Genomic DNA, 27,238 nt, shown 5'->3' on the forward strand with positions numbered 1-27,238 from the left:
AGGTACGATTGAATGAATTCAAGTATCCCAGAACTCTGGGGCCCCTTTCAATTCATTAGTAAATCAGTAAGTAGTACTTATTGAGCACCTGTTGTGGGTGGAACACTGCACTAAGAGCTTAGGAGGATACAGTAGAGTTAGTAGACATGATTCCTGTCGTCAAGGAGCTTACAGTCTAGCAATGAGCTTAACATGGCTATACGCAGAAGGCTTCGCCTCTGCAACTGCCTCTCCTGCTCCTATTATTTCACCAGGTTTTGTGCACTGGATGCTTCTGAATGCGAAAAGACACACAGGGCACAGACTGGTTGAAGATGCACTTTTCTGTGCTCCCATGACTTGGACAAAATTAAATTTGGGCCTAAAGGAGGTGCAGTGTTCCCAAAGAGCCCATTGAGCGGGAAAGATTCTCAGCCAGTTAGAACTCTTGTGGGTGGCCGGGTAACAGTGGTGAAAACCTTCCACCCGCAGAAGCCAAAAAATTGCTTTTATCATTGAAAAAGACCAAACACACTAGGGTTTTACTGCTACTCTAAATCCAAGGCTTAAACATGCCTACTTTAATGAAGCAGGACAAATCAAGCAGTCAGCCGCGGAGTATTGCCCGGCAACCAGCTTCATCCTCGTGACATTTTTGACTGGAACTTTTACAAGTGCTTCAAAGGCTGAGAAGCAGCATGGCTCAGTGGAAAGAGCATGGGCTTTGGAGTCAGAGGTCATGGGTTCGAATCCGTGCTCTGCCACATGTCTGCTGTATGACATTGGGCAAGTCACTTAACTTCTCTGAGCCTCCGTTACCTCATCTGGAAAATGGGGATTAAGACTGCAAGCCCTATGTGGGACAACCTGATCACCTTGTATCTCCCCAGCGCTTAGAACAGTGCTTTGCACATAGTAAGCGCTTAACAAATGCCATTATTATTATTTTACTATGTCATAATGTCGAATGGAACTTCTTTTTTCATTTGTTTTACGTTCTGACATTGCCATTTAGGTGAGAGTTTTTTAAATGGTCACAAAAAATTTGCTAGTAGTAGGTTGATGGTGGTGTGCATTTTGGTTCTCTTTCAGCATGTTGCCTTTTCTGGCATCTTCTAAATAAACGTTGTGGCATTTATTTGGCCTTAGAGGAAATCCTTCTGGTACATTGAAACCAGTAGGCTTTGATTAATGAGTTGCTTTTCCTTGACTTGTTTTAAATCCTGCAACAGGGAGATGTGAATTAGTGGCTCAGCATCCCCTACCCCATACTCCAAATGACTGTAGCCATAGCTATGACCCCTCTGCACCACTACTCTGTTTTCCCCTGCTCTCTTTGTCCCCATTATCACTGGCCAAGGTTAATCCATCTACTAAAGTTCAAAGCCTGCCGGCAACTTCTCTTGCTATTTTTTCCCAGACCAATCCTAACTGGGGTGGTATAGATGAGGCAATGGAAGGTTGTATCAGAAAACTCCAGTGAGACTCTGCCCAGGATTTTCTGGATGAGCTGTAATACAGTGTGGAATATTATTAGAGCTACAGAGAAGGGCTCTTTCCCCAGATGTAGGAGGTAACTCTAGTAGGGCCCTTTTCTGCCTTCCCTACCACTGAGTCCCATGAAGGTCCGGCATTCACACGGGAAAATCCGTTATCCGAGTTAGTCTGTCCAGAGGGTGAGTTTTCGTTGTCATTCTGGAAACAAAAAAGAGACAACAAAATAATAGTGTAATACTCTTCTCCATCAATCACTTCTTAGAAGTTGTGATAATAATGATAATAATAATAGTAATGACAGTACTTCCTTCCTCAGGACTTTACCAATCAATCGATCAATCAGTCATATTTATTGAGAACTTACCATGTGCAGAATACTGTACTAAATGCTTGGGAGAATACAATATAACAGAATTGGTGGGCATGTTCCCTGCCCACAACAAGTTTACAGTCTAGAGGGGAGTTTACAGTCTTGTTTCAGGTTCTTAATGTTCCATAAAATCTTACCCAAGCATCCTTTTCTTCCTGAAGGCTGAGTTCACTCTTGGAAAATCAATCAATTTATCTATTAGTATTTGTTTAGTGGTATTTATTGAGGACTTACTGTGTGCAGAGTATGTACAAAGCTCTTGGAAAAACATTCTATTCCCAGTGTGGCAGGCAGAAAATCCTGGGGTAGGATGAGCTGTGCTCTGTAGTGCTAAGAACCCCGGGCAAAGTCTGGGAACAGGAAAAATCTCAGCTGGCTGCCAGTGAACTTTTGCTTTACCACTCCGTGTTTAGGGAGTGGCTGCAAACTGGCCCTGACTAATAGCTTGGCTGACAATTTCTACTTTCCAAAGTCTGGAGCCAATCTCTCAACTGGCTTTCGAACATGAGTTTCCACACTGAATGTTGAGCACAATTGAGGCATAGGGGAGTGGGGCTTAGGATGGGCTCTGTCTAATCAATCCTTCAATCAATCAATCTATCTCTAGGAATAGTACTGCAGAACAAACCTTTCTGCAGGGAAGTGAGAACATAATCCCAAGCGCTTAGTACAGTGCTCTGCACAAGGTATGCGCTCAATAAATACGATTGAATGAGTGAATGAATAATCCCATGGGCAGTGCCATTACTAGGTCAGACCGATAATCCATAATGGGTAACTAGAGGGAGGTTTAGCAAGGTAGAGGTTAAAGAGCACAGACCTGGGAGTCAAGAGACCTGGGCTCTAATTCCAGCTCCTCCACTTGCCTGCTGTGTGACTTTAGGCAAGTCACTTAACTTTTCTGTGTCTCAGTTTCCTCATCTGTGAAATTGGGGTAAAATACGTTTTCTCCTTCCTGCTGAGTCCCACGTGGGACTGGGATTGTATCCAATCTGCTTATCTTGTATCTGCCTAGCATTTAGCACAGCGTTTGGCACATAGTAAATGCATAACAAATATTAAGATTCTCCTCCTCCTTCTCCTCCTCCTCATCTTAGACCTCATCTTCCTCATTGTACTCATCCTCATCTTCCTCCTTCTCCTCCTCCTCGTCCTCTTACTCCTCCTCCAAGCTACATTTCTAGGATGATCCTGATATTTCCCCTACTGTGAGCCTGGGTTAGCATTCCTCATGCAGATGACAGAGACGTTTTGTGATCTGTAGTCTGCCAGCAAGGGCCCAAAATTAAAATCCATGTCTTACCTCCACTTCCCCCTCCAAAAGATGGGGTCCCCACCACCGAAAACTGGCTGTGTCACTCCCTCTGTGCTAATCCCATGAGGACAATGGCCTCTCTTACTCCCTTCTCAATAATAATAATAATAATTTTGGTATTTGTTAAGCGCTTACTATGTGCAAAGCACTGTTATAAGCACTGAGGAAGATACAAGGTGATCAGGTTGTCCAATGTGGGGCTCACAATTTAATCCCCATTTTACAGATGAGGTAACTGAGGCACAGAGAAGTTAAGTGACTTGCCCAAAGTCACACAGTTGACAAGCGGTGGAGCTGGAATTTGAACCCATGACCTCTGACTCCCAAGCCCATGGTCTTTCCACTGAGCCACACTGCTTCTCTAATATGCTATCTACCCTCAGAAATCTAAACTCAACTCCACTGCCTCCTGCATAAAACAAATTTAGACTTTATTCTCTTAGGCTCTGAAACTTTTTTGGCTAATTTCAGGTAATTAGTTGCTAGTTTTTCAATCGTGGGCCTTACTGTGAGCAGAGCACTGAACTAAGCACTTGGAAGAGTACAAAACAATGGAGCAGGTATCAGTTCTGGGCATTCTCCCAGGTTAGTACAGTGGTCTGGTGCTTAGAACAGTGTTTGACACATAGTGAGTGCTTAACAGATACCACTAAAAAACGGTAGCCAGCGTTGCAGCTGCTCAGTTCCTTCTGTGCCATCCTGGACAACAGGCTACAGCTGCAGGGAAGAAAGGGATTCTGCAGCAGGAAAGAGAGTGCTTGGTGGATAAAGTCTGCTCCATCTGGCTGTGATTGAGAGCAGCTCTTAGTGGAGGAGGGATTTGGTGGTGGCGGCAGCTCAATCAATCACTCAATCAGTGGTATTTATTGAGCAGTTACTGTGGGCAGAGCACTGTACTAACTGTTTGAGAGAGTACAACAGACACATTCCTTGCCCACCACGAGCTTAAAGTCAAGATGGGGAGATAGGTATTAAAATAAATGACGGATATGGACATAAGTGCTGCGGGGGAGATGGTGGGGTGAATATTAGGCAGAAACTCCTCACCCTGGGCTTCAAGGCTGTCCATCACCTCGCCCCCTCCTACCTCACCTCCCTTCTCTCCTTCTACAGCCCAGCCCGCACCCTCCGCTCCTCCACCGCTAATCTCCTCACCGTACCTCGTTCTCGCCTGTCCCACCATCAATCCCCGGCCCACGTCATCCCCCGGGCCTGGAATGCCCTCCCTCTGCCCATCCGCCAAGCTAGCCCTCTTCCTCCCTTCAAGGCCCTACTGAGAGCTCACCTCCTCCAGGAGGCCTTCCCAGACTGAGCCCCTTCCTTCCTCTCCCCCTCGTCCCCCTCTCCATCCCCCCATCTTACCTCCTTCCCTTCCCCACAGCACCTGTATATAGGTATATATGTTTGTACATATTTATCACTCCATTTTTTTATTTTACTTGTACATATCTATTCTATTTATTTTATTTTGTTAGTATGTTTGGTTTTGTTCTCTGTCTCCCCCTTTTAGACTGTGAGCCCGCTGTTGGGTAGGGACTGTCTCTATATGTTGCCAATTTGTACTTCCCAAGCGCTTAGTACAGTGCTCTGCACACAGTAAGCGCTCAATAAATACAATTGATGATCAAGTGCTTAAATGGTACAGATCTGGGTGCATAGGCGACACAGAATCTGGCTCTGCCCATCACAACTGACAGCAACATTAGCAACCAGGGAGTATCGTTGGGGCTGTTGTGTCATCAGCAAGCCTGGCACATCCTCAGCATTTCTCTGCTGAGCAGGAGTCCGATTTGGACACCAGGGTCCATAATAATAATGGTATTTGTTAAGCGCTTACTATGTGCCAGGCACTGTAGTGGAATGCAACTGGCTGTGGCCTTAAACTGGGGTGTGTGTTGTTCAGGATTCACCTGAATTCTAGAGATGAGAGGAGGGAGGGGGGCTTGATGCCACCAGCCGCACATTGCATATATTGCCTATCACACAAATAATAATAATGATGGCATTTATCAAGCGCTTACTATGTGCAAAGCACTGTTCTAAGCGCTGGGAAGGTTACAAGGTTATCAGGTTGTCCCAAAGGGGGCTCACAGTCTTAATCCCCATTTTACAGATGAGGTAACTGAGGCACAGAGAAGTTAAGTGACTTGCCCAAAGTCACACAGCTGCCAGAGAAGTGAAGTGTCTTGACCAAGGTCACACAGCAGACAAGTGGTGGAACAGTAGCATTGACTGAGTAGGGGCTATTAGTATTGACCAACAACCTGTTGCTCTCTGCTCATCCCAGCGCTTAGAACAGTGCTTGGCACCTAGTAAGCGCTTAACAAATACCATCATTATTATCATACCTGTTCATGGGTCCCTTAGGCTGATCTTCAGAGAACTTCTTAATGTGCCTTCCCACAGCAACACATAACTCGTTGTGGGTAGGGAACGTGTCTGTTTATTGTTATATTGTACTCTCCCCAAAGCTTAGCACAGTGCTCTGCACAGAGTAAGTGCTTAATGAATAAGACTGAATATATGAATGAGGCGTGGCGTCAGATGATGATGTTCTGCCTTTGTCTCCCTCCCTACCATGGCATCTGATACAGGGAAGTCTCAGAAGGAGCCAGTCTGGCAGCTACCCAGGGGGAGAGCAGCAGCAGCAGCACATCTGGTACTTGGTACTCTGGATACCCTCTTCCAGATGCTACAGGCGTGGTTCTGGAGGCATAGTTCTAGAGGCTCTGGGAAGTGCAGCATGGAAAGCAGATGCCAAAGTCCTAAAGTAGAGCCTTGCATTCTTTAAGGAGAGCTGGCATTTCTTCAGGGGATGAGACCACTTTTATGGAGAACACTATCTGTTCACATCATCCATCTTCGAGTTCCCGGGGATGGAGAGGGAGGATGGCGGAGCCATCTTGTCTGGTAGCTTGGACTGCTCTATTTTGTGGTAGGTTTTAAGGGCCCTTGTCTGTACTTTCGTGGCAATCGAGTTTGTCCAGGACAAAGTTGGGCAGGCTTTCTGGGCTTGCTGTGCATCTGGAAGAGCAGAGCACTGAGTACTTATTCCCTCTAAGTGGTCCATTCTGCTTTTGGTGTGGTGATTTCTACCATGCAGTGACATTTCTCATTAATGGCTTTCTGAATCTCCCATTCCCTTTCGCTTGCCTCCAAGTTGGTTCTTGACATGAAAGTAAAGTACTTTCCTGACAGCGGCTGAACCTCAATCACTGCCCGCTAAATCTGTTCTTTTACGTCAGCAGCATGTATAAGGTCAGACAAATCCTGGCTGGCCTCATCCCTGGATCCTTTCTAATCTCTCCTGTTGCTGCTGTTTCCTTTTGATTTCAGAGCACTCCTTTTGCACCAAGCTAATCGTCCAGTTGTCTTTCTGCAGTCTGATGGGCTAGAATTTCATTGACTGCATTTGAGGCCTCTATTTTTATGGTTCTGCTTTAGACACATGTGGATATAGGACTATCTAGGCAGCCTCACTTGCATCCGAGCTCCTCAAATGCAGGCAAAGCTCAGTCTTTATTTCAAATTTACTAAGAAAATAATTCACATAGTAAATACATTTAATCATTTCAAAAATGAAAGTTACTTAAGCAAGCCAAGTTTTCGTGATATGAAACTAAATGGTTTTAAAAGGCTTTATGGAATGAGGAGCTACCAGTTTACAGGTCTCACTATCTTCCAATTAAGACTCCTGTTGAACTGGGGCTAATAGATTTTGTGGTAGGGCGAGGGGGGCCATCTTCCTGGTTTAGCTGATGAACCCTGGGTGAGGCACCTCCCCTTCATTACTCTTCCAATCCAGTGAGGAATAATCTTACCTCTGTGGATGCCTCCAGCGAATCTCCCATTTCCAACTGCATTATCCTGCCTGGGGTAGGTGCTTTCTTGGGATGCAGCTGGGTCAGCTTCCAGGCAGCCAAGGATGTTAGGGGCAGAGGGAAGAAAGGGAGGAGGTGATCAATTAATCCATTAATCAATCAATCAAAGGTATTTATTGAGTGCTTACTGTGAGCAGAGCACTGAACTAAGCACTTGGAAGAGTACAAAACAATGGAGCAGGTATCAGGTCTGGGCATTCTCCCCGGTGCCTCATTTACTGAAACTGAGCTTGGATCTTGTGAACTAGGTTAGTACAGTGGTCTGGTGCTTAGAACAGTGTTTGACACATAGTGAGTCCTTAACAGATACCACTAAAAAATGGTGGCCAGCGTTTCAGCTGCTCAGTTCCTTCTGTGCCATCCTGGGCAACAGGCTACAGCTGCAGGGAAGAAAGAGATTCTGCAGCCGGAAAGAGAGTGCTTGGTGGGTAATGTCTGCTCCATCTGGCTGTGACTGAGAGCAGCTCTTAGTGGTGGAGGGATTTGGGGTGGTGGCGGCGGCTCAATCAATCACTCAATCAATGGTATTTATTGAGCAGTTATTGTGGGCAGAGCAATCAATCAATCGTATTTATTGAGCACTTACTGTGTGCAGAGCACTGTACTGTTTGGGAGAGTACAATACAACAGAGTTGGTAGACACATTCCTTGCCCACCACAAGCTTACAGTCAAGATGGGGAGATAGACATTAAAATAAATGACGGATATGGGCACAAGTGCTGCGGGGGAGATGGCGGGGTGAATATCAAGTGCTTAAATAGTACAGATCTGGGTGCATAGGCGACACAGAATCTGGCTCTGCCCATCACAACTAACACCATCATTCTCTCGTGTCTCTTCTCAAGCCCATAAATAGGGCATTATCCTCGACTTTTCCCTCCCTTTCATCCCCCACAGGCAGTCTGTCCCCATATCCTGTCAGTTTTCCCTCCACAAAATGACCAGATCCTGCCCCTTCCTCTTCCATCCAAATGGCCACCACGCCGTCCAGGCACTTTTCCTATTCCGCCTTGATTCTGCCATCAGCCTCCTCACTGACCTCCTTGCCTCCAGTCTCTTCCCTCTCTAGTCCACATTTCACTCTGCTGCTCAGATCATTTTTAATAATAATAATTAGTATGGCACTTGTTAAGCGCTTACTATTTGCTAATCATTGTTCTAAGTGCTAAAACATCATTGTGTACACATCTCTTCACTCCTCAAAAACCTCCAATGACTGTCCATTCCTCTCCACAACAAACAGAAACTCCTGGCCATTGAACTTTAAGGCACTGCTTACCCTGGATCTTCCACTACACCCCAGTACACACACTTTGTTCCTCTGAAACTAACCTCACTGTGCTTCATTCTCATCCCTCCTGCCACCGACCTCTTCTTTGCTCCCTCCCTACCTCCGGACTGGAACTCCCCTTTCACATCTGGTACCTCTGCTCACCCCATCTTCAAAGCCCTTCTGAAATCATATCTCTTCGAAGAGGCCTTCTCTGCCTGATTAACTTCTCATTTCCCAACTCTATATCCCCCCACCAGTTGCCACTTCAGTACTTTCACATCAAGAAAGCCCCTCCACCTCCTCATAGCACTTAGGCACATATCTTTATACTCTACTGCTTCCTCCTACCTGTAATTTAATTTCATTTAGTGCTGTCTCCCTGCTAGACTGAAAACTCTTTGAGGACAGGGATTATGTCTGCTAGCACTATCGTACTCTGCCTAGTGTTTAGTACTCCGTTATGCACACAGTAAGCTCTCGATAAATGCTATTAATTGCTGATCCCCATCACCTGGTTATGGCTAGACTGTGAGTTCGTTGTGGGCAGGATATGTGTCTGTTTATTGTTATGTTGTACTCTCCCAAGTGCTTAGTACAGTGGATGGATGAATGAATAATGGCCAAGAGACGTATACAGTGGGGGATGATTCTCAGTTTAGCCACCAGGAGGCAGTACGGAGGGTAGCGTGGAAGGGCAATGGAATTGTTAGGCAGGTAGAAAGAAACAAAAGGGGTCAGTTGAACAGGGTCATGCTGAGGCAGGGCTGGGTGGCCGGGTTCCTGAGTCCACAAACATGAAGCTGGTCAACTGAACCATCAGAGTAAGCAGTTATTGCTATTGACAACCTCTCCTATATCGCTTAAATTCTCCAACCCCACCATGTCCCTTCAATCCTCTTCCTCTAATCAGCCCATCCCTGGCCTTCTCTCAAAGCACCCTTCCCCCCCGACCCTATCCAATCCTTCCCCACCCCTCATGCCATCCCCTCCCGTCTCCTCCTCCAAATCCCTGTCCTTCTTTCCCAGCGCTGCCCCTCATTCCCCTCCCCTCATGCCAGCCCCCAGCAGTTCTCTCACATCTACCCCTTCCTACCTCTCATACCATCTCCTCTCTAGGCACCTGCTCCCCCAGCATCGGCTAAGTGCTGCCTGTGGAACCCCTGCTTCATCATGGAGAAGCTTCCCTTCATCACTGACCTATTCCTGACCCAATCACTGCTCCTCTTCACCATCACTGAAACCTGGCTCTCTCCAGAGGGGGCATCGTATTCTCCCAATCCCCAGACTCACTGGGAAAAGGGGGGGAGTCGGCTTCCTTCTCACTCCGGAGTGCCACTTTCACACCATTCCTCCTCCACCACCCCTCTGTTTCCCTTTCTTTGAAGCCCATATCATCCACCTCTACTACACACTCCAGTTACTAGTCACATTCATCTACCACCCCCAGGACCCTCCTGCAACTCAGTGAACAATTTTGATCCCTTTCTCATATTCCTTCTCTTTCTCCGTGTCTATATTGATTCTTGGGGACTTCAATATCCATGTGGATGTTCCTGATGTCCCTTCTATTCTCCATCTCCTCTCACTCCTCAACTCCACTGACCTCCTGCTCCACCCCACCTCACCCACTCAACACAGACACACACCTGGTCTTATCATCTCTAGTCACTGTACAATCTCTACCTTCACCAACTCCAAATTCTTCTATGCCACCACAGCTTCCTCACCTGCCTTCTCTCCCTATGTACCTCCCCCTGCAACTCTGTCCTGTTCCCCCACGGAGACCTCCAATCTTTTTACCCCCTCCAATTGTCTAAAGTCATCACGTCCCATTTGGTCTTCATACCCAAACTACCTTTTCTTGACACTCAAATCAATACCCTTAACACTGTCCTCTCCACTGAACTCAACTCCCTCTTTCTCCTGTCCCTCCACTGATCTTGTACTGTTGACCCACAACTCTGGATCACCTCCACAGTCTGCTTCATTTGCTCCTGTGCAGGACCTGAGGAGCTCTGTTAGTGGAAATCCAGACACCAGGCCAACTTCGTCCATCTCAGATTCCTCCTCACCTGCTTCAACTCTCCCTTCTCCTCCACCCGGCAACACTCAGTGGAAAAAGCACGGGCTTTGGAGTCAGAGGTCATGGGTTCAAATCCCAGCTCCGCCAATTGTCAGCTGTGTGACTTTGGGCAAGGCACTTAACTTCTGTGTGCCTCAGTTACCTCATCTGTAAAATGGGGATCAAGACTGTGAACACCCCGTGGGACAACCTGATTACCTTGTAACCTCCCCAGTGCTTAGAACAGTGCTTTGCACATAGTAAGCACTTAATAAATGTCATTATTATCCTTATTTACTCCCACGCCCATTGCCCTTGACAGCCATTTCAGATGTTAAACTCCCTCCCCAAACCCCCTACCCCCATCTCTTTCCCCTAAGGACCTGGTCATGTACTTTAATAGTAACATTAAAACCAACAAGCATGAGCTCCCTAAAATTTCATCTGTTCCTCTCCAGTCCCTCTCTCCTCCTGCTCCCCTTCGACTCTCCCATCTTTCTCAACAGTCAGTATCTCAAGAGGAGGTCTTCTGCCTCCTTTCTAAATCTGCTCCTTACACCTGTGCCTCTCACTTATCAAAACTCGTGCTCCCTCCCTTCTTCCCTCCCTGGTGGCCACCTTCAACTGTTCACTCTCCATTGGCTTCTTCCCCACTGCTTTTAAACATGCTTATGTGTCCCCTATCTTAAAAGACCCCCTCCCTTGACCCCATGGCTCCCTCCAGCTATTGCCCCATCTCTGTCCTACCATTCCTCTCCAAACTCCTTTTTTTTAAAAAAAAAATGGCTCTTCTTATGTGCCAGGCACTGCAGTAAGTGCTGGCGTAGATACACGCTAATCAGGTTGGACACAGTCATCTGTAATCCCCATTTTACAAATGAAGTAACTGAGACAAGTTAAATGACTTGCCCAAGGTCACACAGCAGACAAGTGGTGGAACCAGGATTAGAACCCAGGTCCTTCTGACTCCCAGGCCCGTGCTCTATCCACTAGACCAGACTGCATCTCCTCAAGCAAATTGTCTATATTTTCTGTCTCCACTTCCTCTACTTCAACTCTTTCCTTGACCTCCTCCAATCTGGCTTCCACCCCCCTTACTCCACAGAAACTGCTCTATCGGCTCACCAATGACCTTTTTCTTGCTAAGTCCAATGGCCTCTACTCTATCCTAATCCTAGACCTCTCAGATGCCTTCAACACTGTGAACCACCCCCTTCTCCTGGAAACATCATCTAACCTTGGCTTCATTAACACTGTCCTCTCATCGTTCCTTTCGTATCTCTCTGGCCGCTCCTTCCCAGTCCCTGTCACAGGCTCCTCTTCTACCTCCCACCCTCTGATTGTAGGAGTCCCTCAAGGCTCAGTTCTGGGTCCCTTTTTATTCTCTATCTACACCTACTCTCTTGGAGAACTAACTTGCTTCCATTACTTTAACTACCATCTCTAAGTGGGTGCGTCCCAAATCTACCTCTCCAGCCCTGACTGCTCTCCTCTGCAGTCTTAAATTTTCTCCTGCCTTCAGGACATATCTACCTGGATGGCCCGCTGACACCTCAAACTAAGCATGTCTAAAAGAAAACTCCTCATCTTCCCACCCCCACCCTGTCCTCCCAGGACTTTCCCATCACTGTAGACAACACCGCAATCTTCCCTATCTCGCATGCTTGTAATCTTGGTATTATCCTTGACTCATCTCTCATTCAACCCACATAGTCAATCTGTCACCAAATGCTGTCGGTTCTACCTTCACAACATCGCTAAAATCTGCCCTTTCTTCTCCATCCAAACTGCTACTATGCTGATCGAATTAATCCTACCTTGACTACTGCATCAGCCTCCTTGCTGACCTCACTGCCTCCTGTCTCTCCCCACTTAAGTCCATACTTTGCTCTGCTGTTTGGATCCTTTATCTAAAAAAATACTGTTCAGTTCACATTTCACTACTTCTCAAGAACCTCCAGTGGTTGCCCATCCATCTCTGCATCAGATAGAAACTCCTTACCATCGACTTTAAAGCACTCATCTGGCTCTCCCCCTCCTACCTTACCTCGCCAATTTCCTACAACAACCCAGTCCACCTGCTTTGTTCCTCTAACATCAACTTACTATGCTTTGATCTCGGCTATCATCACTGATCCCTTTCCCACTTCCTCCCTCTGGCCTGGAACTCCCTCCCCCTTCGTGTTTGACAAACCGCCACTCTTCCCACCTTTAAAGCCTTATTAATATAACACATCACCTCCGAGAGTTCTTCCATGATTAAGCCATCTTTTCCCGAATTACCGTCTCCCTTCTGCGTCACCTCTGCACTTGGGTCTGTACCTTTTAAGCACCTGATATTTACCCACTCTCAACTCCATAGAACTTATGTACATATCGGTAATTCATTTATTCATGTTATCATTCAATCAATCAGTCATATTTATTGAGTGCTTGCTGTGTGCTTGGGAGAGTACATTATAACAGAGTTGGTAGACATGTTCCCTGCACACAAGGACCTTATAGTGCAGAGTCTTTAGACAGATTAAAGTCTATCTCCCCCTGCCTTGGGGCCCACCCCCATCCCACATTTAAACAACTCTGGCCACAATAGCCCCACTTTCAGCATGGCCCTAAGCTTGAAGTGGCAGAGAATGGAAATGAGCAGGAGCCGGGAGAGAGCTGGCAGCAGTTTCCATGGAGATGGGAATTCACTTGGCGAGAAACCAGGTCTTCCCCGCAGCCTCTCTGGGTGGAGAATCAGCAGCTGTTGACAATCCCATGAGGGTCCTCATGGACCCAGGAGAGAACAGAACAGGGTCAACAAAGGGGTTAGGGTTAGGGGGAGCTGTGAAGGGAGCTGAGAAGTGTACGAACTGTGGGCGATGGGGGAGGGGAGAGGCAAGAGGGGTTAGATAGGGGTATTAGAGGAAGGGATTAAGGAGCCATGGGGGAGGGAGTTGAATGGGTCAAAATTAGGAAGGTCTGAGGAAGCAGTAGAGGGTAGGGGGGCGGCCACCTGAGGGAAATTATGTCCCTTTCCCTTCCCCAGGGTGTTCTCCTTCAGCCAGACTCCCTCCCTCACCTTCCTCCCCCCCTCCCCACCAAACCCCAATTCTCATCCTGCCTCCTTCTCCCCCTCCCCATGCTCACTACCTTTCTGTAGAGCCTAATTGTTCCATGCAATCCTGTCTGGAGGGTGCCCCCGCCCCTACCCAGCCCTCCTTCCTCTTCCTTTCCCCCCCTCCCACCCAATGCAGTACACCGTGACCTTGCTGGATTGAGCAAGTGGAATATAAATGAGGGAGGGCTCCCTGAGCAGCATTCTGAATTGGCCAGGGGAGAGTAGAGAACAGAGCGGGCAGTCTGGGTGGGGGTGGGGTGGGGTGGGGTGGGAAGGAGAGAAAGAGTGAGGAGAGAAGGATGTGTTTGGGAGAAGTAGCATATGGAAAGGAGTGGGGAGCTAAGAGCAGTTTAGGCTAAGGAGAAGATTGCTAGTGCATGAGCAAGAAACAACTTTAGCGGAGAATCGAGGGGACAAGGTTGGAAGGAAAAAGGTCCTCTCTTTTTCTCTGAGGGAGGCAGGCAGGCAGGTCGACCCGAGTCTCTCGACTCTGAAGTCTTGGGCAGGAGAGCAAGTTCCCATTGTTTCTAGACTGTGAGCCCGTTGTGAGCAGGGATTGTCTCTGTTGCTGAGTTGTATTTTCCAAGCGCTTAGTAAGCACACAGTAAGCACTCAATAAATACGATTGAATGAATGAAGTTCCGAGTGGTTCAGTCCTCTAAATCTGCCCCCAATCAATCAATCAGTCGTATTTATTGAGCATCTTCTGGGAGATTACAATATAAGAGAGTTGGTAGACACCTTCCCTGACCGCAGAGGGGGAGACAGACATTAATATAAATAAATAAATTACAGCTATGAACGTAAGGGCTGTGGGGCTGGTGAGAAGCACAGGGAGATAACACGACCCCAGCTCCACCAGTCAAGCCAGTCTCTCTGGCTATGGTGTGAGGGCTGTCTATAGGGTTACCCAGGTTTCCCAGGGTCTTGCCCAGGCTGGGGTTGGGAAGGCCATGAGAAGTCAAGACTAATAATAGTAATGATGGCATTTATTAAGTGCTTACTATGTGCAAAGCACTGTTCTAAGCGCTGAGAAGGTTACAAGGTGATCAGGTTGTCCCACAGGGGGCTCACAGTCGTAATCCTCATTTTACAGATGAGGTAACTGAGGCACAGAGAAATTAAGTGACTTGCCCATAGTCACACAGCTGACAATTGGAGGAGCTGGGATTTGAACCCATGACCTCTGACTCCAAAGCCCGTGCTTTTTCCGTTGAGCCACGCTGCTTTGGTAGGCTCCAAGGACCAAGGACCAAGACTAGGCTCCAAGGACCATTTAGAGTATTGTTGCTGATGCCCAGCATCATTTTCCCTGTCTGTATTTTCGTTTCCACACCTCTTGATGTGTGGAGTGGCCTTGGAGCTAGGGATGGGGCAAGGAGGAGGCCGGGCTGCTTCATCACTGAGGCATTTGCCCAAGGCCCAGTCGCTGCTGGCATGGAGCCCACTAGGCCGCCAGGGGGCGCCTCCGGTGCCGACTCATCAAGCTACCCCCTCCCGTTCCAGTTTTACCTCGGCCAGACCTAGTGCCAAGAGTGAAAAAAGCAACCATTTCCAACAGGAACTCTGACAACCCCGGCTGCCCCGGTGGCAAGCAAGCAGGCTCTCCAGGGATGAGGGCAAGTGCAAGCGAGTAGGTTTTCCAGGGTTGGGGGAAGAATGGTGACAGCGATGGCGGTGGTGGCAAGGGAGAGGCTTTCCAGGGGGTGAGGCAGTAGTGAGGGAGCAGGCGGCCCTGGAATGTCGGCTCAAGGACTTTTCCTTAGCCTGCCGGCTTTACTTCTAACACTTAGCCAAACGATCCACCCTTCCCATCTAAAACGAGTCCAGGCAAGACGAGGGAGGGAAAGGTGTTCATGGGGCTAGGAGCAGGCAGCCACTCTGAGGAGCTTGGGAGGCAGGTGGAACTTGGGCCTGGGGGCCCCTGACTTCCACTGCCTCGGGCTCATCAGAGCCCGAAATTGGTCCTGGGTCTAGGGGTACACTAGGGGTACACCACTGACTGCCTGGCTGCTACCCGACACAAACCCTTCACCTGCCAGCCCTGAGAAGGAGGTGCACACCCTCTCCCAGGCAGCCATTGAGGTGGAGGGTGGAAAGTTTGAGGTGGCAGCAAGCAGGACCAGACTACCTAAGAGAAGCAGCATGGCCTAGTGGATAGAGCACGGGCCTAGGAGTCAGAAGGTCATGGGTTCTAATTCCGGCTGTCATTTGTCTGCTGTGACCTTGGGCAAGCCACTTTACGTCTCTGGGCCTCAGATACCTCACCTGTAAAATGGGAATGGAAACTGTCAACTCCACATGGGACTGGGACTGTGTCCAACTCGATTTGCTTGTATCCACCCCAGCACTTAGTACAGTGCCTAGCAGATAGTAAGTGCTTACCAAATACCGTCATTAGTATTATTATGTACCTTCCCTCAGTGGGCTGGACAACTTTTCCTGATAGCCCACTGCTGAGCAGATGTGGTGATATCATTAAGGAGAGCAGGAGCTGACCATCCTTGCCTGCCCCTGCCCCTTCCCCACTTCCCGCCCCTCCAACTGGCTCCAGAAAAATACTAGCTGCCCTCAGGCCCCTAGACAAATGCCTGAATGCCTTCTGGGGCCATCAAACCCTGACAGGAAAGCCCAAAGAGCCGGGGAGTTGATGCTCCAGATGGGAGGTTCACAATAAGAGAAGCAGTGTGGCTCAATGGAAAGAGCACGGGCTTTGGAGTCAGAGGGCATGGGTTCAAGTCCTGGCTCTGCCAATTATCAGCTGTGTGATTTTGGGCAAGTCACTTAACTTCTCTGTGCCTCAGTTACCTCATCTGAAAAATGGGGATTAAGACTGTGATCCCGCTGTGGGACAACCTGATCACCTTGTAACCTCCCCAGCGCTTAGAACAGTTCTTTGCACATAGTAAGCACTTAATAAATGCCATCACTAATGGGGACCCTGCATACGGCAGATAATGGGGATGAATAGTGGGAATTCAGGGCCCAGCAAGCATAGCTGGTTTTTTCTTGTTGCTTGCTCTGGTTGCTGCTACTGTTGTCCAGCAGAAAGAGGACTGGGTTCAAGGTGAGGTTTTCAGGGGATGAGGGGGCACTACCATGTGACGGTGGTCTACCATGTGACGGTGGGTCTGGATGTGAGCAGCGAGCAGAGTGGGGGTGAGGGGTGTGGTGTGCCAGAGAAATTCTTGAGAAACCTTGAAACCACAAAGGTGCGGTTTCTCAAACACTTGTCGGGGACCATCCCAGGCAGATGAGCAGGTTCTGGAAGAGAGGATCTAATCTTTTCTTCTTCTTAGAGCTGTTCAGGGAAGGAGAATTTTGATAACCCAAACAGATGTCTGACAATTTTCTCATTCTTTCTATCCTTCGTGAAGATGAGAAGAGCTGGCCACTATCCTCCTTGTAATAACCCTTCCTATTCTTTGAGACCATCATTAAATTTCAATCCCTCCAGCCTGTCCAAAACACAAAAAACATATTCATTAAGCTTTCTAATGGGAACATCTCTGTGATTGGCATCATAAGGCATCGATTGAGAATTTACAACCTACAAGAAGACCCCACAGAGCTCATGTGCCAGGATGTTTTGGGAAAGGTTACTGTTGCCTCTGTTTTGTTTTTTTCCCCATTTGTTTAGGTTTAATCGTCTTATAATCACTGATTTCATCTGATAGGAGGAAGGATGTTAGAGGCAGAGAAAAGAGTGGGGAGGAAGTCTGGGAAGGGAAGTTAGAGAGACAAAGAAGAAGGATGATAGGGGTAGTATAGGAGAGTAAGTGAATGCTCCCTCACCTCTCCCCTGACTTAACCGCCCCTCCTCCCTCCCTCCCCCTTCCCTTCAATCTAGGTCCTGCCACCTTATCCGCTCTGACTTTAGCCTCTTCTACCGCTCAGGCCCAGCAGATCACCATCATCATCATCATTATCAATGGTATTTATTGAGCGCTTACTATGTGCAGAGCAACGTGCTAAGCGCTTGGCACTGCACTAAGCACTGATCTAAGATCATAAAGTGATTTAAAATGGAGGAAGCATCTCTGGAACAGGGCTCCTGAAAGCCACCCTTTAATGCAGGCTTGTGGCTAACCATTCACCTCCAATGAGGGGCAATTGATGTCCAGCTGGCGAGACAGATAGAATGCTGATTTCATTCATTTTTCCTCCTCGAGCACCTCTGTGGGGGAGAGGGCGGGGGCTGATAAAACATTTATGGGGACTGCTTTAAGCATTCATGATGTTCTTTTTCCTCTCTGCCCTCTATCCAAAGTCTCTTCCCCTTAAAATGGGTCTCAAACTGGACCCTGTTGCATTGAAGAACCGCCCAACCAGAGCCAGCTAGAGTGGGAGGATGACTCTATAGTTGGGAATTGTTATAGTCCTGCTAATACTTCCCAGTGTCATGTTTTGCTTTTTTAATAATAGCACAACATTGCTGACTCATCTTCAGCCTCCAGCAACTCCTCCATCATTTCCTGCTTGGCTTGAGCCTTCGCCAGACCTTTCCCACTGGGCTTGGGTAGTTCAGTTTACCTCCCCTGCACTAGGTCCTATTGGTTTCTCCAGCTCAGCAAGGGTATGTTGAACCCTTGTTCCAATAATAAAAATAATCACTGTGGTCCTTGTTTAGCACTTACTATGCACCAAGCACTGTGGTGGATAATAAAAATAATAATAATAATGGTATTTGTTAAGCACTTATTATGTGTCAAAAAATCTTCTAAGTGCTGGATTAGATACAAGCTAATCAGGTTGGAGACAGTCCCTGTCCCACATGGGGCTCACAGTCTTAATCCCCATTTTACAGATGAGGCAACCGAGGCACAGAGAAGTAAAGTGACTTCCACAAGATCACACAGAAGACAAGTGGAGGAGCTGGGATTCGAACCCAGATTCTTCTGACTTCCAGGCCCGAGCTCTATCCTCTAGGCCATGCTGCTTCTCTATCCAGTGCAAATGAATTAGATGCTATTCCTGTCCCACGTGGGGCTTACAGCCTAAAGGGAAGAAAGAGAGAGCAGATATTGAATCCCCATTTTAAAGCTGAGGAGACCGAAGCCCAGAGAAGTGAATGACTTGCCCAAGGTCACCCAGCAGGCTAGTGGCAGAGTTGGTATTAGAATCAGGGTCTCCCGACTCCCAGTCCTGGGCTCCTTCCACTAGACCATCCTGCTTCTTCTAGTCTCCCGTGCTTCAGCCTTGGCATGAACCTCATGAGCATGCTCTCTCTCCATCGTTCAAGTCCCTGATCCTGGGAGTCAATCGGACCAGGCTGGGGACACAATCCTACAGCACACAACTCATTAGTCCCTTCCCTGTGCCTGCCGCCGCCCCCGCCGCCCCCCTCCCCCCATTCACTCATACATTCAGTCAGTCAATGGTGTTGGAGTGCCTATTGTGTGCAGAGAACCGTACTACTCGTAGTAAGAATAACATTTTTTAAACACTTACTGTGGGCAGAGCACTGGGCGGTGGCAATTAGACATGGTCCGTGTCCCTCGTGGGGCTGACAATCTAAGAGTAGAAGTGAGGAGAAGGGGCTGGAGATAGATACGTCAGGAATGAAGAAACATTAAAATCCAACATAGACAAATATAGAAAATGTAAACAAAAGTAATAGGGGGCTGGGTCTAGAGGAGCAGAATTCCAGGTGATGCCCTGTGCGTGACCTCAACCGGGATCCGTCAGGGCCACCAACAGTGGCCGCTCTAGTTCTCCCACCCCCCCACCCCCCACCCCTATGGGAAATCCAATTTAGGGGAACCAACTTTCTGGTTAACAACAAAAACAGGATGGGTGGGAGTGCGGTGATCAGAATTATGACAACTGGATTGAGGGGGAGGGGGAAGGGGAAGAACACAGGGAGGTTGCTGACTTGGGAAAAGAAGAAGTACTGTAGAAGGATCTCTGGGGCAAAGCGCCTGAAAAACCTTATCTTGCCACTGCCCAGGACAGGGCCCAATGCTCCACTTTCCCTCTCTCCCCCTCAGTGGAATGAGAGGGTGCAGCCAAAGGGAAGTGGGAGGGTAGGAACTGCCAGGCCTGAGGAGCTCAGGAGCGGAAAGGATAGCAGCCAGAGTGGGACAGAGTTGTACCTGTTTGTGGCCTCTCTGGCCCACTTGGGGGCCCAGTGGAAGTGGCAGAACAGGTGGGAAGATGGCACAGCATAAGCCCCCTCCTCCTACAAAGGACTGGGGTTCCTTAGAAAATGGACAAGCTCACCCTGACCTCCAGAGCAGAAAAAAATCCAGGGGTCCTAGTGGAACCCAAACAGAACTCAAGTCAGTCATGAAGCACCACTTACCAAGGAGTAGGCTGCAGGGAGGAATGCAGGAGGATGAAACATAAGACCTGTGAACTCCCATTGTGCTGGTTGAATCCTGGGTCTAGTTTGGGGTTCTCATCAAGGAAATGTTGGGTTCAGGAGAGAGCCATAGAAATGATAGAAGGAATAGTTTGGAAGGAAGGAAGGAAGGAAATGGGTGTCTTTGGCCGAGGGAAGACAAGCGTTGCCAGATGGTATTTACTGAGTGCTTACTGTGTTCAGAACACTGTACTAAGTGCTTGGGAGAGTACAAAACAAAATAATTGGTAGGCACATCCCCTACCTCCAGGAAGTTTACAGTGTATTACTACTAACTAGTTTATTGTTTAAAGATTGAAAAGTAGCTTTAGCCCACCATAGCACAACCTAATAGAATCCAAAAGAGGTGGTTGTGTGGGGAGATGGGATTGAGGGGGGTTCTTACCAGATGGACAGTGACCAGCTGCCCTCTGTGCCTACTAAACTCAGTTTGCTGCATACCAGGGGACTCGGGAGACAATGGAGCTGCTTCCGGAGTTCAGCTCCACTCACCGAGGTGGGAATGGATTTTTTGGAATTCTCCTCTGGGAATTGGGCAGGAGGCTCTGAGGGAGCCACAGGGGCAGGGAACTGAGTGGTGTTGGGGAAGAACAGGCTTGTCTGAGCCAAGAGGTAATGAGTCCCTTCTCTCCACCCTCCCCTCCCCTCCCCACCCCATCTCCCCCCCTTCTGCGACCACCTGCTTCCCTCCACCGGCTCTGACGTCGGGCCTTGGCACGGGCCTCTCGTCTCCCCAGCTCTCTGTCTGGTGCTGGGCTGCATGATCTTCCCTGACGGCTGGGACACCGAGATGGTCAAGGAGATGTGTGGGGAGAAGACGGGGAAGTATTCTCTGGGCGACTGCTCTGTGCGCTGGGCCTACATCCTAGCCATCATCGGCATCCTCAACGCCCTCATCCTCTCCTTCCTGGCTTTTGTGCTCGGCAACCGGCAGAATGACCTGCTGCACGACGACCTCAAGACAGAAAGCAAAGGTGAGCCCCGCCCTGGTTTGGAAGGGGAGGGAGAAGGAGAAGGTGGAGGGGAAGGGCCCGAGGCAGCCAACGATGGGTCCTTCCCTTAGGTCCTGAGCAGGGCTGGATTCCCTCCTCAGAGAAGTCCGGGCGCCAAAGTGCCGGACTATAGGGGTGGGGATTTGAGGGCGAGAGGAAAGCTGGATATGGATTGCAATTATTGTTCCAAGTGCTGAAGTGCAAACAATCCTGGGCAAGATGCTACATAGTAAGGCAGAAGACACAGTTCCTCCCCTCAAGGAGCTTACATCTTAACAACTACCCTAAGAGAAGACAGTTTTGGAATATTTCTTCCCAGATACTAGGAGATAGAGATGGGAGTTCTCAACCCACCCCCTCAATTTAGTGATTTCACTATTTTTTCTTCATACTTGAGATTACACACTACTAGTCAAGAACTATGGCTTCAGCTTCCAGCTGCTCCCCATTTCATAATACTCTGTGGCCCAAGATAAATTCCCTCCCAACATTACATGTATTCCCACCGCACATATCCTTATCCCGATGGCACTTGTTCTTAATCTTTGCTAGAACACCTTTCACATTCTAAAGGCTTTGCCATCATGTGAGCTCACTGTGGGCAAGGAACGTGTCTACCAACTCTGTTGTATTGTGCTCTCCCAAGTGCTTAGTACAGTGCTCTGCACATGGTAAGCACTCAATAAATACCATTGATAATGATGATATGTCTCAGCTAGTGGTAGTATGAGTATTTATTTAGTGCATACTGTAGGCAGAGCACTGTACTAACCGCCGGTAAAGAATACACAGGTGGGGAATTAGACACGGTCCCTGTCCCTCATGGGGGTCACGGTCTAATAAAGATGATCCATTATAAAGATGAACCTGGTGAGCCTGGCTGGTATTATTAGCAATAAGGAAACCAAGAAGTCAGTGATTTGCCTAAGGTCACACAGCATATGCGATCGGGTGACAGTGAGACCCTCAAGTTCTCAGTGCTCTGCTGTTGAGCTGAAGGTACAGTTCATTGAGTTCAACTCCCTCTTCCAATTGCTTTATGGAGAGTAGAATGGTGGCACTGCTGTCTACACCACCTGCCTTCAGTGCTGTCGAAAATACAAAAGAACCGATCAGGAGCCAATGAAGACTGCGTCATAGTAACACAGAGGGAGTACTTCAAACTAGGGCCTTCCCTGCAGGTCCCAGAGGAGAGATGTATGTGCAGGTGAGCGGATGTGTTTCCCATGGTCACAAAGAGGAACACGATCGCCAGAGAGAGGGACTCCCAGGATTCTGGACCCAGTGAACTTGGCCACAAAGGAGAATCTTACTTTGGAGGGCAGTCACACCTAGTCACTTCAGGGGGAAACAGTTTGAGGGATCAAATGCCAGAGCCGGGCCCAGCAGAAAGAGTCAGTCCCCATGGCGAAGTCAGCTGGCCAGAAGCAGGGCAGAGCTTACTCAGCCAGGCTGCAAGCAGGCAGGGCTGGATGGGGGCAGGGTGGACAAGCCAGACGTGGTGGCCGTGGGTGGCAGGCAGACCGAGCCAGGGACAATCAGACCGGCTGAAGTTGTATCTGGGTGGGGACCAGGTGGGCCAGGTGATGGAGGCGAGAGATGGTCCAGGCCAGTAAAGGTGGTGAGGGAGACGCTAGTAGCAGTAGTAACAGTAGTGGTAGCAGTGGCCCTTAGTCGGCTGGGAAGGACAAATAGGGGCTTGACCAGCAACAGAAGTTTCTGCTACCACCCCATACCTTCTAACCCAGGGTTAGATGAGTCAGGTGGATCAGACCAATGAGCAAACTCCCAAGAAGCAGTAGGGCTATCGCCCAGTTCCAGAGACAGGCCTCCGAGGCTGACTTTGGAGAGGCCAGGGACATAGGCCAAGAGGAAGGCTTCACTAATCAGTGTCCACCCAAGCTGTCTCTCTCTCTCTCTCTCTCCCTATACCCGGAGGTTTCTTCTCTTTCCCTTTCATCCCTACCCCTGCTGTCTCCGAGAGGCAGGATCCCCTCAGCCCTATGCCAAACACATCCCCTCAGCTCCAATCCTGGGGGTTCCGGTGCTTCTTGACTACGTGTTGGGAACATTCACTGAGGAAATCCCCGGATTTCCCTGCCTCCCCTGAGCCCTCATCAGCTGGGCTGCTGGGCTGCCATCCAGAAACCACAGCGGTAGAGAACCTTCCCCGACGACCGCTCCTGCTGGCGCTGTCTCTTTATTTATTTCTTTGCTTGTTTATTCCATTTTTAAGATTGTGCCTTTGGGCGAGCTGTTTCCTAAATGACTGGCTGCAAGAATGCTTGTGCATGTGTGTGTGTGTGCACGTGCAGGAGAGAGAGTGTGCTAAGAATGGAGGGTGGGTGTGAGAGAAGGACAGTGTGTGTGTGCATGTGTGTGTGTGTGTGTGTGTGTGTGTGTGTGTGTGTGTGTGTGTGTGTGTGTGTGTGTGCAGGATCTGTTTGGAGGTTCAGGGTAGATAGGTCTATCTCTATACACAAAAGGCCCTCCCTGGGACCTCAACCTCTCAGAGGGCAGTCTCCGTGCCAAGAATGAGAACTGTCCAGCCCTCCTCCTGGTCCCAGGACCTCTCTTCTAGTCTCCTCTTTTAGAGGGGATCCAGGCAGGCTGGACCCGGCCCGGAGGGTCCTGGCAGAGCCCCATCCAAAAGGGAGGAAAACAGCCGCAACTTGGTGGGCTGGGCAAGCAGCAGGGCAGTCTCCGTCGTGAGCAGGGTGGATAGAAGAGACGTTTGACTTTGCCACCCTCTAGTGGCTGCAGTCCAGAGCACAGGCCCCGGGCCACGCCCCATGCAGCACTAGCTCCAGAAGCGGGGCTGGGGAGAGAGGACCATCGACCGGGCTCAGGGACCTCACGGGCCCGTCTTCTTTCCGTCTTCTACCTGCTCCTTTAGTGAGGTCACGGGAATGAGGGGGACGCCCTAGGATACCCACTGCCTCTCTCTGCCCCATTCTGACGCTCCACTTGACGGCTGATGAGGGCAGAGGAGGTGAGTGGGTGTCTTCCCCTACCCCTCCACATTTTGCTCACCTGCAATGATCTTCAAGAAATCTGGATCCCAGAGTAGGGGATAGTAGTAGCAGGAGGAGGAGGAGGAGGAGGAGAAGGAGGAGGAGGAAGAAGAGGAGCAATACTATTTATTAAGCACTTACTGTGCGGAGCACGGAGCTAAGTGCTGGGAGAGAATGCACAGGTGGGAGCTCACAATTTAAGGCATGGGAAGTCATGTGTGCTAGGCCGGCACGTAGTACGGTGTGATGATGTAATAATAATAATAATAATAATAATAATAATGGCATTTGTTAAGCGCTTACTATGTGCAAAGCACTGTTCTAAGCGCTGGCTGCCATGTTGCAAAAGTCCATCTGATTCAGCCAGAATCATCCCAAAACTAGAGCATTTCTCCCGGGGAACCCTGACCTCCCCCCCCCCCCCCTCCCCCCGCAATTGCTCTAGAGCCATTCCTTTCCCCTCCTTGGTCCATGTGAACTCAGATGCCACATCCAGCCCACAGAACTCAATGGCAGAAGCCTTGGTATTAGGCAGCTGAGGCTGAAAGCCAGATAACGGGATAGAAAAGTGTCTGGCACCGTATCAGTACCGGACAGGGGCCAGGCCAGATGAGAAGCAGACTTCCTGATGTAGAATGAGACAAATGGCTACCCTACTTCCTATAGAGCAGAGGCAAGGAGTCCAGTGCTTCCTGAGGCTCTGGGAAGTGACCCCCAAATGACCAGAGGGTTGAGTAAGGAACCACATGAGCAATGGGCCACCAGCCCTGGGAGCCTGCTGCTCCCTGGACCCTGCTGGGGAGTAAACCCCCTTTCCAGCTTATGGTCAGGATGGTGGCTCCTCTTGCTGGGACTATGGGGGCCGGGCCAGCCCACGTTGCTGTGACCAGCAGCCCAGGAGGGGTCAGCCAAGCCATTCAATGGGATGGCAAATGTGCACTCACCCCTGCTGCCATTGGGAAGGAGAGGAAGGCAAGGCAAGGTGCTGTGGGGCACAGCTGCTGCCTGCTGCCCACGGCTGCCCACTGCTGCCCACTGCCACCAATCAATCAGTCAATCACTGTATTTATTGAGCTCTTACTGTGTGTAGAGCTCCGTACTGAGCCCTTGGGAGAGTACCAACCAACGCTTGAGAAGCAGCGTGGTTTAGTGAAAAGAGTCTGGGCCCGGGAGTCAGAACACCTGGCCTCTAATCCCAGCCCTGCCAATTGTTTGCTGTGTGATCTTGGGCAGGTCACTTCACTTCTCTGGGCGGCCTCAGTTTCCTCAACTGTATGATGGGGATTCGATCCCTGCTCTCCTTACTACTTGTGAGCCCCATGTGGGACAGGGACTGTGTCCAATCTGATTAACGTGTACCTACCCCAGCACTTAGACCAGTGCTTGATATAGAGTAAGCACTTAACAATACCATAATAATAACGGTAATAATAATAATAGTGTGATACAACAGAGTTACCCACATTCCCTTTCCTTTTTGCTGTACTGCTGCCCAGTTGGATGCTTGAAGGCGGCACGCAAGAGGGTGAGAGAGACTACAAGACACCATCCACATCAGCACCCGCCTCCCTTCTCTTCCTCTCGGGCGCGACTGGATGGCACTCGGGGCTTAGTTTACAATGAAAGAGGCTCTGGGGCTCAAACCATGACATGATTTTGAATGTGCAGCAGGATTATGGTCATTGTTACCCGAGACGATAATACTGCCGCACGTCCAGCCATCACAAGTCTATTGGAAAGAGCAGCCTACCAGGCGAGTGCTGTTTGGTGAGGTTTACAGATTTAGAAGCGACACGTTATTTTGATAACTCATCTGTCCAGCTCAGAGGTGCTGGGGCTAGGAACCACCCTCTCCAGAGGGGTCAGGAACAAATTCAACATAAAAAACCATTTGCCCAGGGGCAAAATGCCTAGGCAGGACCTTGGGAGGTGGCTGATGTGGCCACCTCTGCCCGGGGCTCTTTGGGAGGCCAGAACTTGGATTTGGATCTGTCCTTCCCTTCTCCTTCTTCTGCCCCTGGGCCAGGCTGGGGAGGAACTACGGTGTCTTCATCAGACCTCAGATTTTCCCATCCAACCTGTTTCGGGGCTCAAAGACTAGCCCAGTGCATCTCACCCTCCCGGGAGGTCGCCACCCTGCTGCGGCCAGCTCTGGGACATTTTGTCCCAGGGGAACCTGGGACGCTTTCGACAGCCATCTACCATCTCCCCGACCCCAAGTGCCCAGTTTGACTCGGGCAGTTCGCTGGGAGGGGAAGCAGCCAGAAAGCAGAACAAGCACCCAAGATGCTTTTCTGGTCCCTTCGCCTCTGCGAGTGAAGGAGCCGAGGCGAGGGCTTGGCGGGGTGGGAGGGGCTGAAGGTGCGGGAGGGTGTTGGCAGCAGAGTCTGGCCCGGGCCTGGGTCAGACTGCAAAAAGCGCTCAAGGAGGGGATGGCCCTCCCTCCCATTTCCCCGCATCCCCCTTCCCTCCCCACCAGGTCTGATTCTGTCCAGGAGCAGAGTCTTTGGGCTGTGTGGGAGGACTGAGCTGTGAAGTCCTCTGGGGGCCAGGTTTCCGACAGCCCTGGTCCCAGATGCTGATGGGGCCCACAGAGGGGCCAGGGCTCGTGTGATATGAGAAGAGGGGAGGAAGGTTGGTTCCCAGTTTCGGTGGGACCAAGGGACACTGGGGATGGTGTATATGTGTGTGTGTGTGTGTGTGTGTGTGTGTGTGTGTGTGTGTAGGGGGAGGGTGTGACTCTGCGGGAGGTTGTCTGGGTGGGACGGGGAGGGATGCCTCTGTGGAGCCCCCTCAGGCTCTGGGTGGGTGAGTAGATGGCTTTCTACTTCCAGTGAGCCTAACGCTGTTCCGCCCAGGACAGCCCTGCCCAGCTCTGGGACAGGAGGTTGCTGGGGAGTGGGAATTCCAAGGCCATTTCTAATTCTCTCTCTTCCTTTTGTTTTTGGCAGATTTTGTTGGCTCTGCGGTAAGTCTTGGTACAGTGGCAGCCTATTCCAAGGGTGGAGGGTAGCCCTGCCCTGCTAGTTCTTCATCCAAACATAGGAGTTTAGAGGAGGAAATGGCCTGACTGCGATTGTCAGAGACTCCAGCTCTGTAGACCAGGCCCCTGAAATGGGGCCGAGTCAGTCCCCGAAGTCCACCGTTCCCTCTCCTTGATCTGCCTTCCCACCCTCTGCCCGGCGGGGCTCCGAGCCCCGGGCGACCCCACCCCAGGCTTCAGCCTGGCAGGGCCCAGCCTGCTTGCTGGGCGAGAGGTGGCATCGTGCACGCACGACACATCGGGCCCGCACCGGCCTCCCTGGGCACCGTTGGGATTTGTAGTCCCAGCGGGCAAGGGCTTCCTCACGTGGGCGGCCCCCGTGCCGGGCGGGGCACCCCGGCTGC

The 27,238-nt window shown here is 49.8% G+C and overlaps 1 protein-coding gene across 4 annotated transcripts in view; it reads left to right on the top strand.

The window, feature by feature from the left end:
• The window catches only part of LHFPL4 (LHFPL tetraspan subfamily member 4), a 62,791-nt gene that overhangs the window by 20,161 nt on the left and 15,392 nt on the right, over positions 1 to 27,238 (top strand). For 2 of the 4 annotated variants that reach the window (XM_038772405.1, XM_038772403.1), the window contains exon 2: positions 20,583 to 20,819. In XM_038772405.1, the coding sequence (XP_038628333.1) occupies positions 20,583 to 20,819 (237 nt within the window). Of the gene's footprint in view, positions 1 to 20,582; positions 20,820 to 25,347; positions 25,657 to 26,802; positions 26,820 to 27,238 lie in introns of those variants that run through there. The other 2 variants (XM_038772406.1, XM_038772404.1) reach the window with 2 other exon arrangements.

Source organism: Tachyglossus aculeatus, chromosome X1 (genome assembly GCF_015852505.1).
Source record: "Tachyglossus aculeatus isolate mTacAcu1 chromosome X1, mTacAcu1.pri, whole genome shotgun sequence".
In the NCBI taxonomy this organism is placed as follows: domain Eukaryota; kingdom Metazoa; phylum Chordata; class Mammalia; order Monotremata; family Tachyglossidae; genus Tachyglossus; species Tachyglossus aculeatus.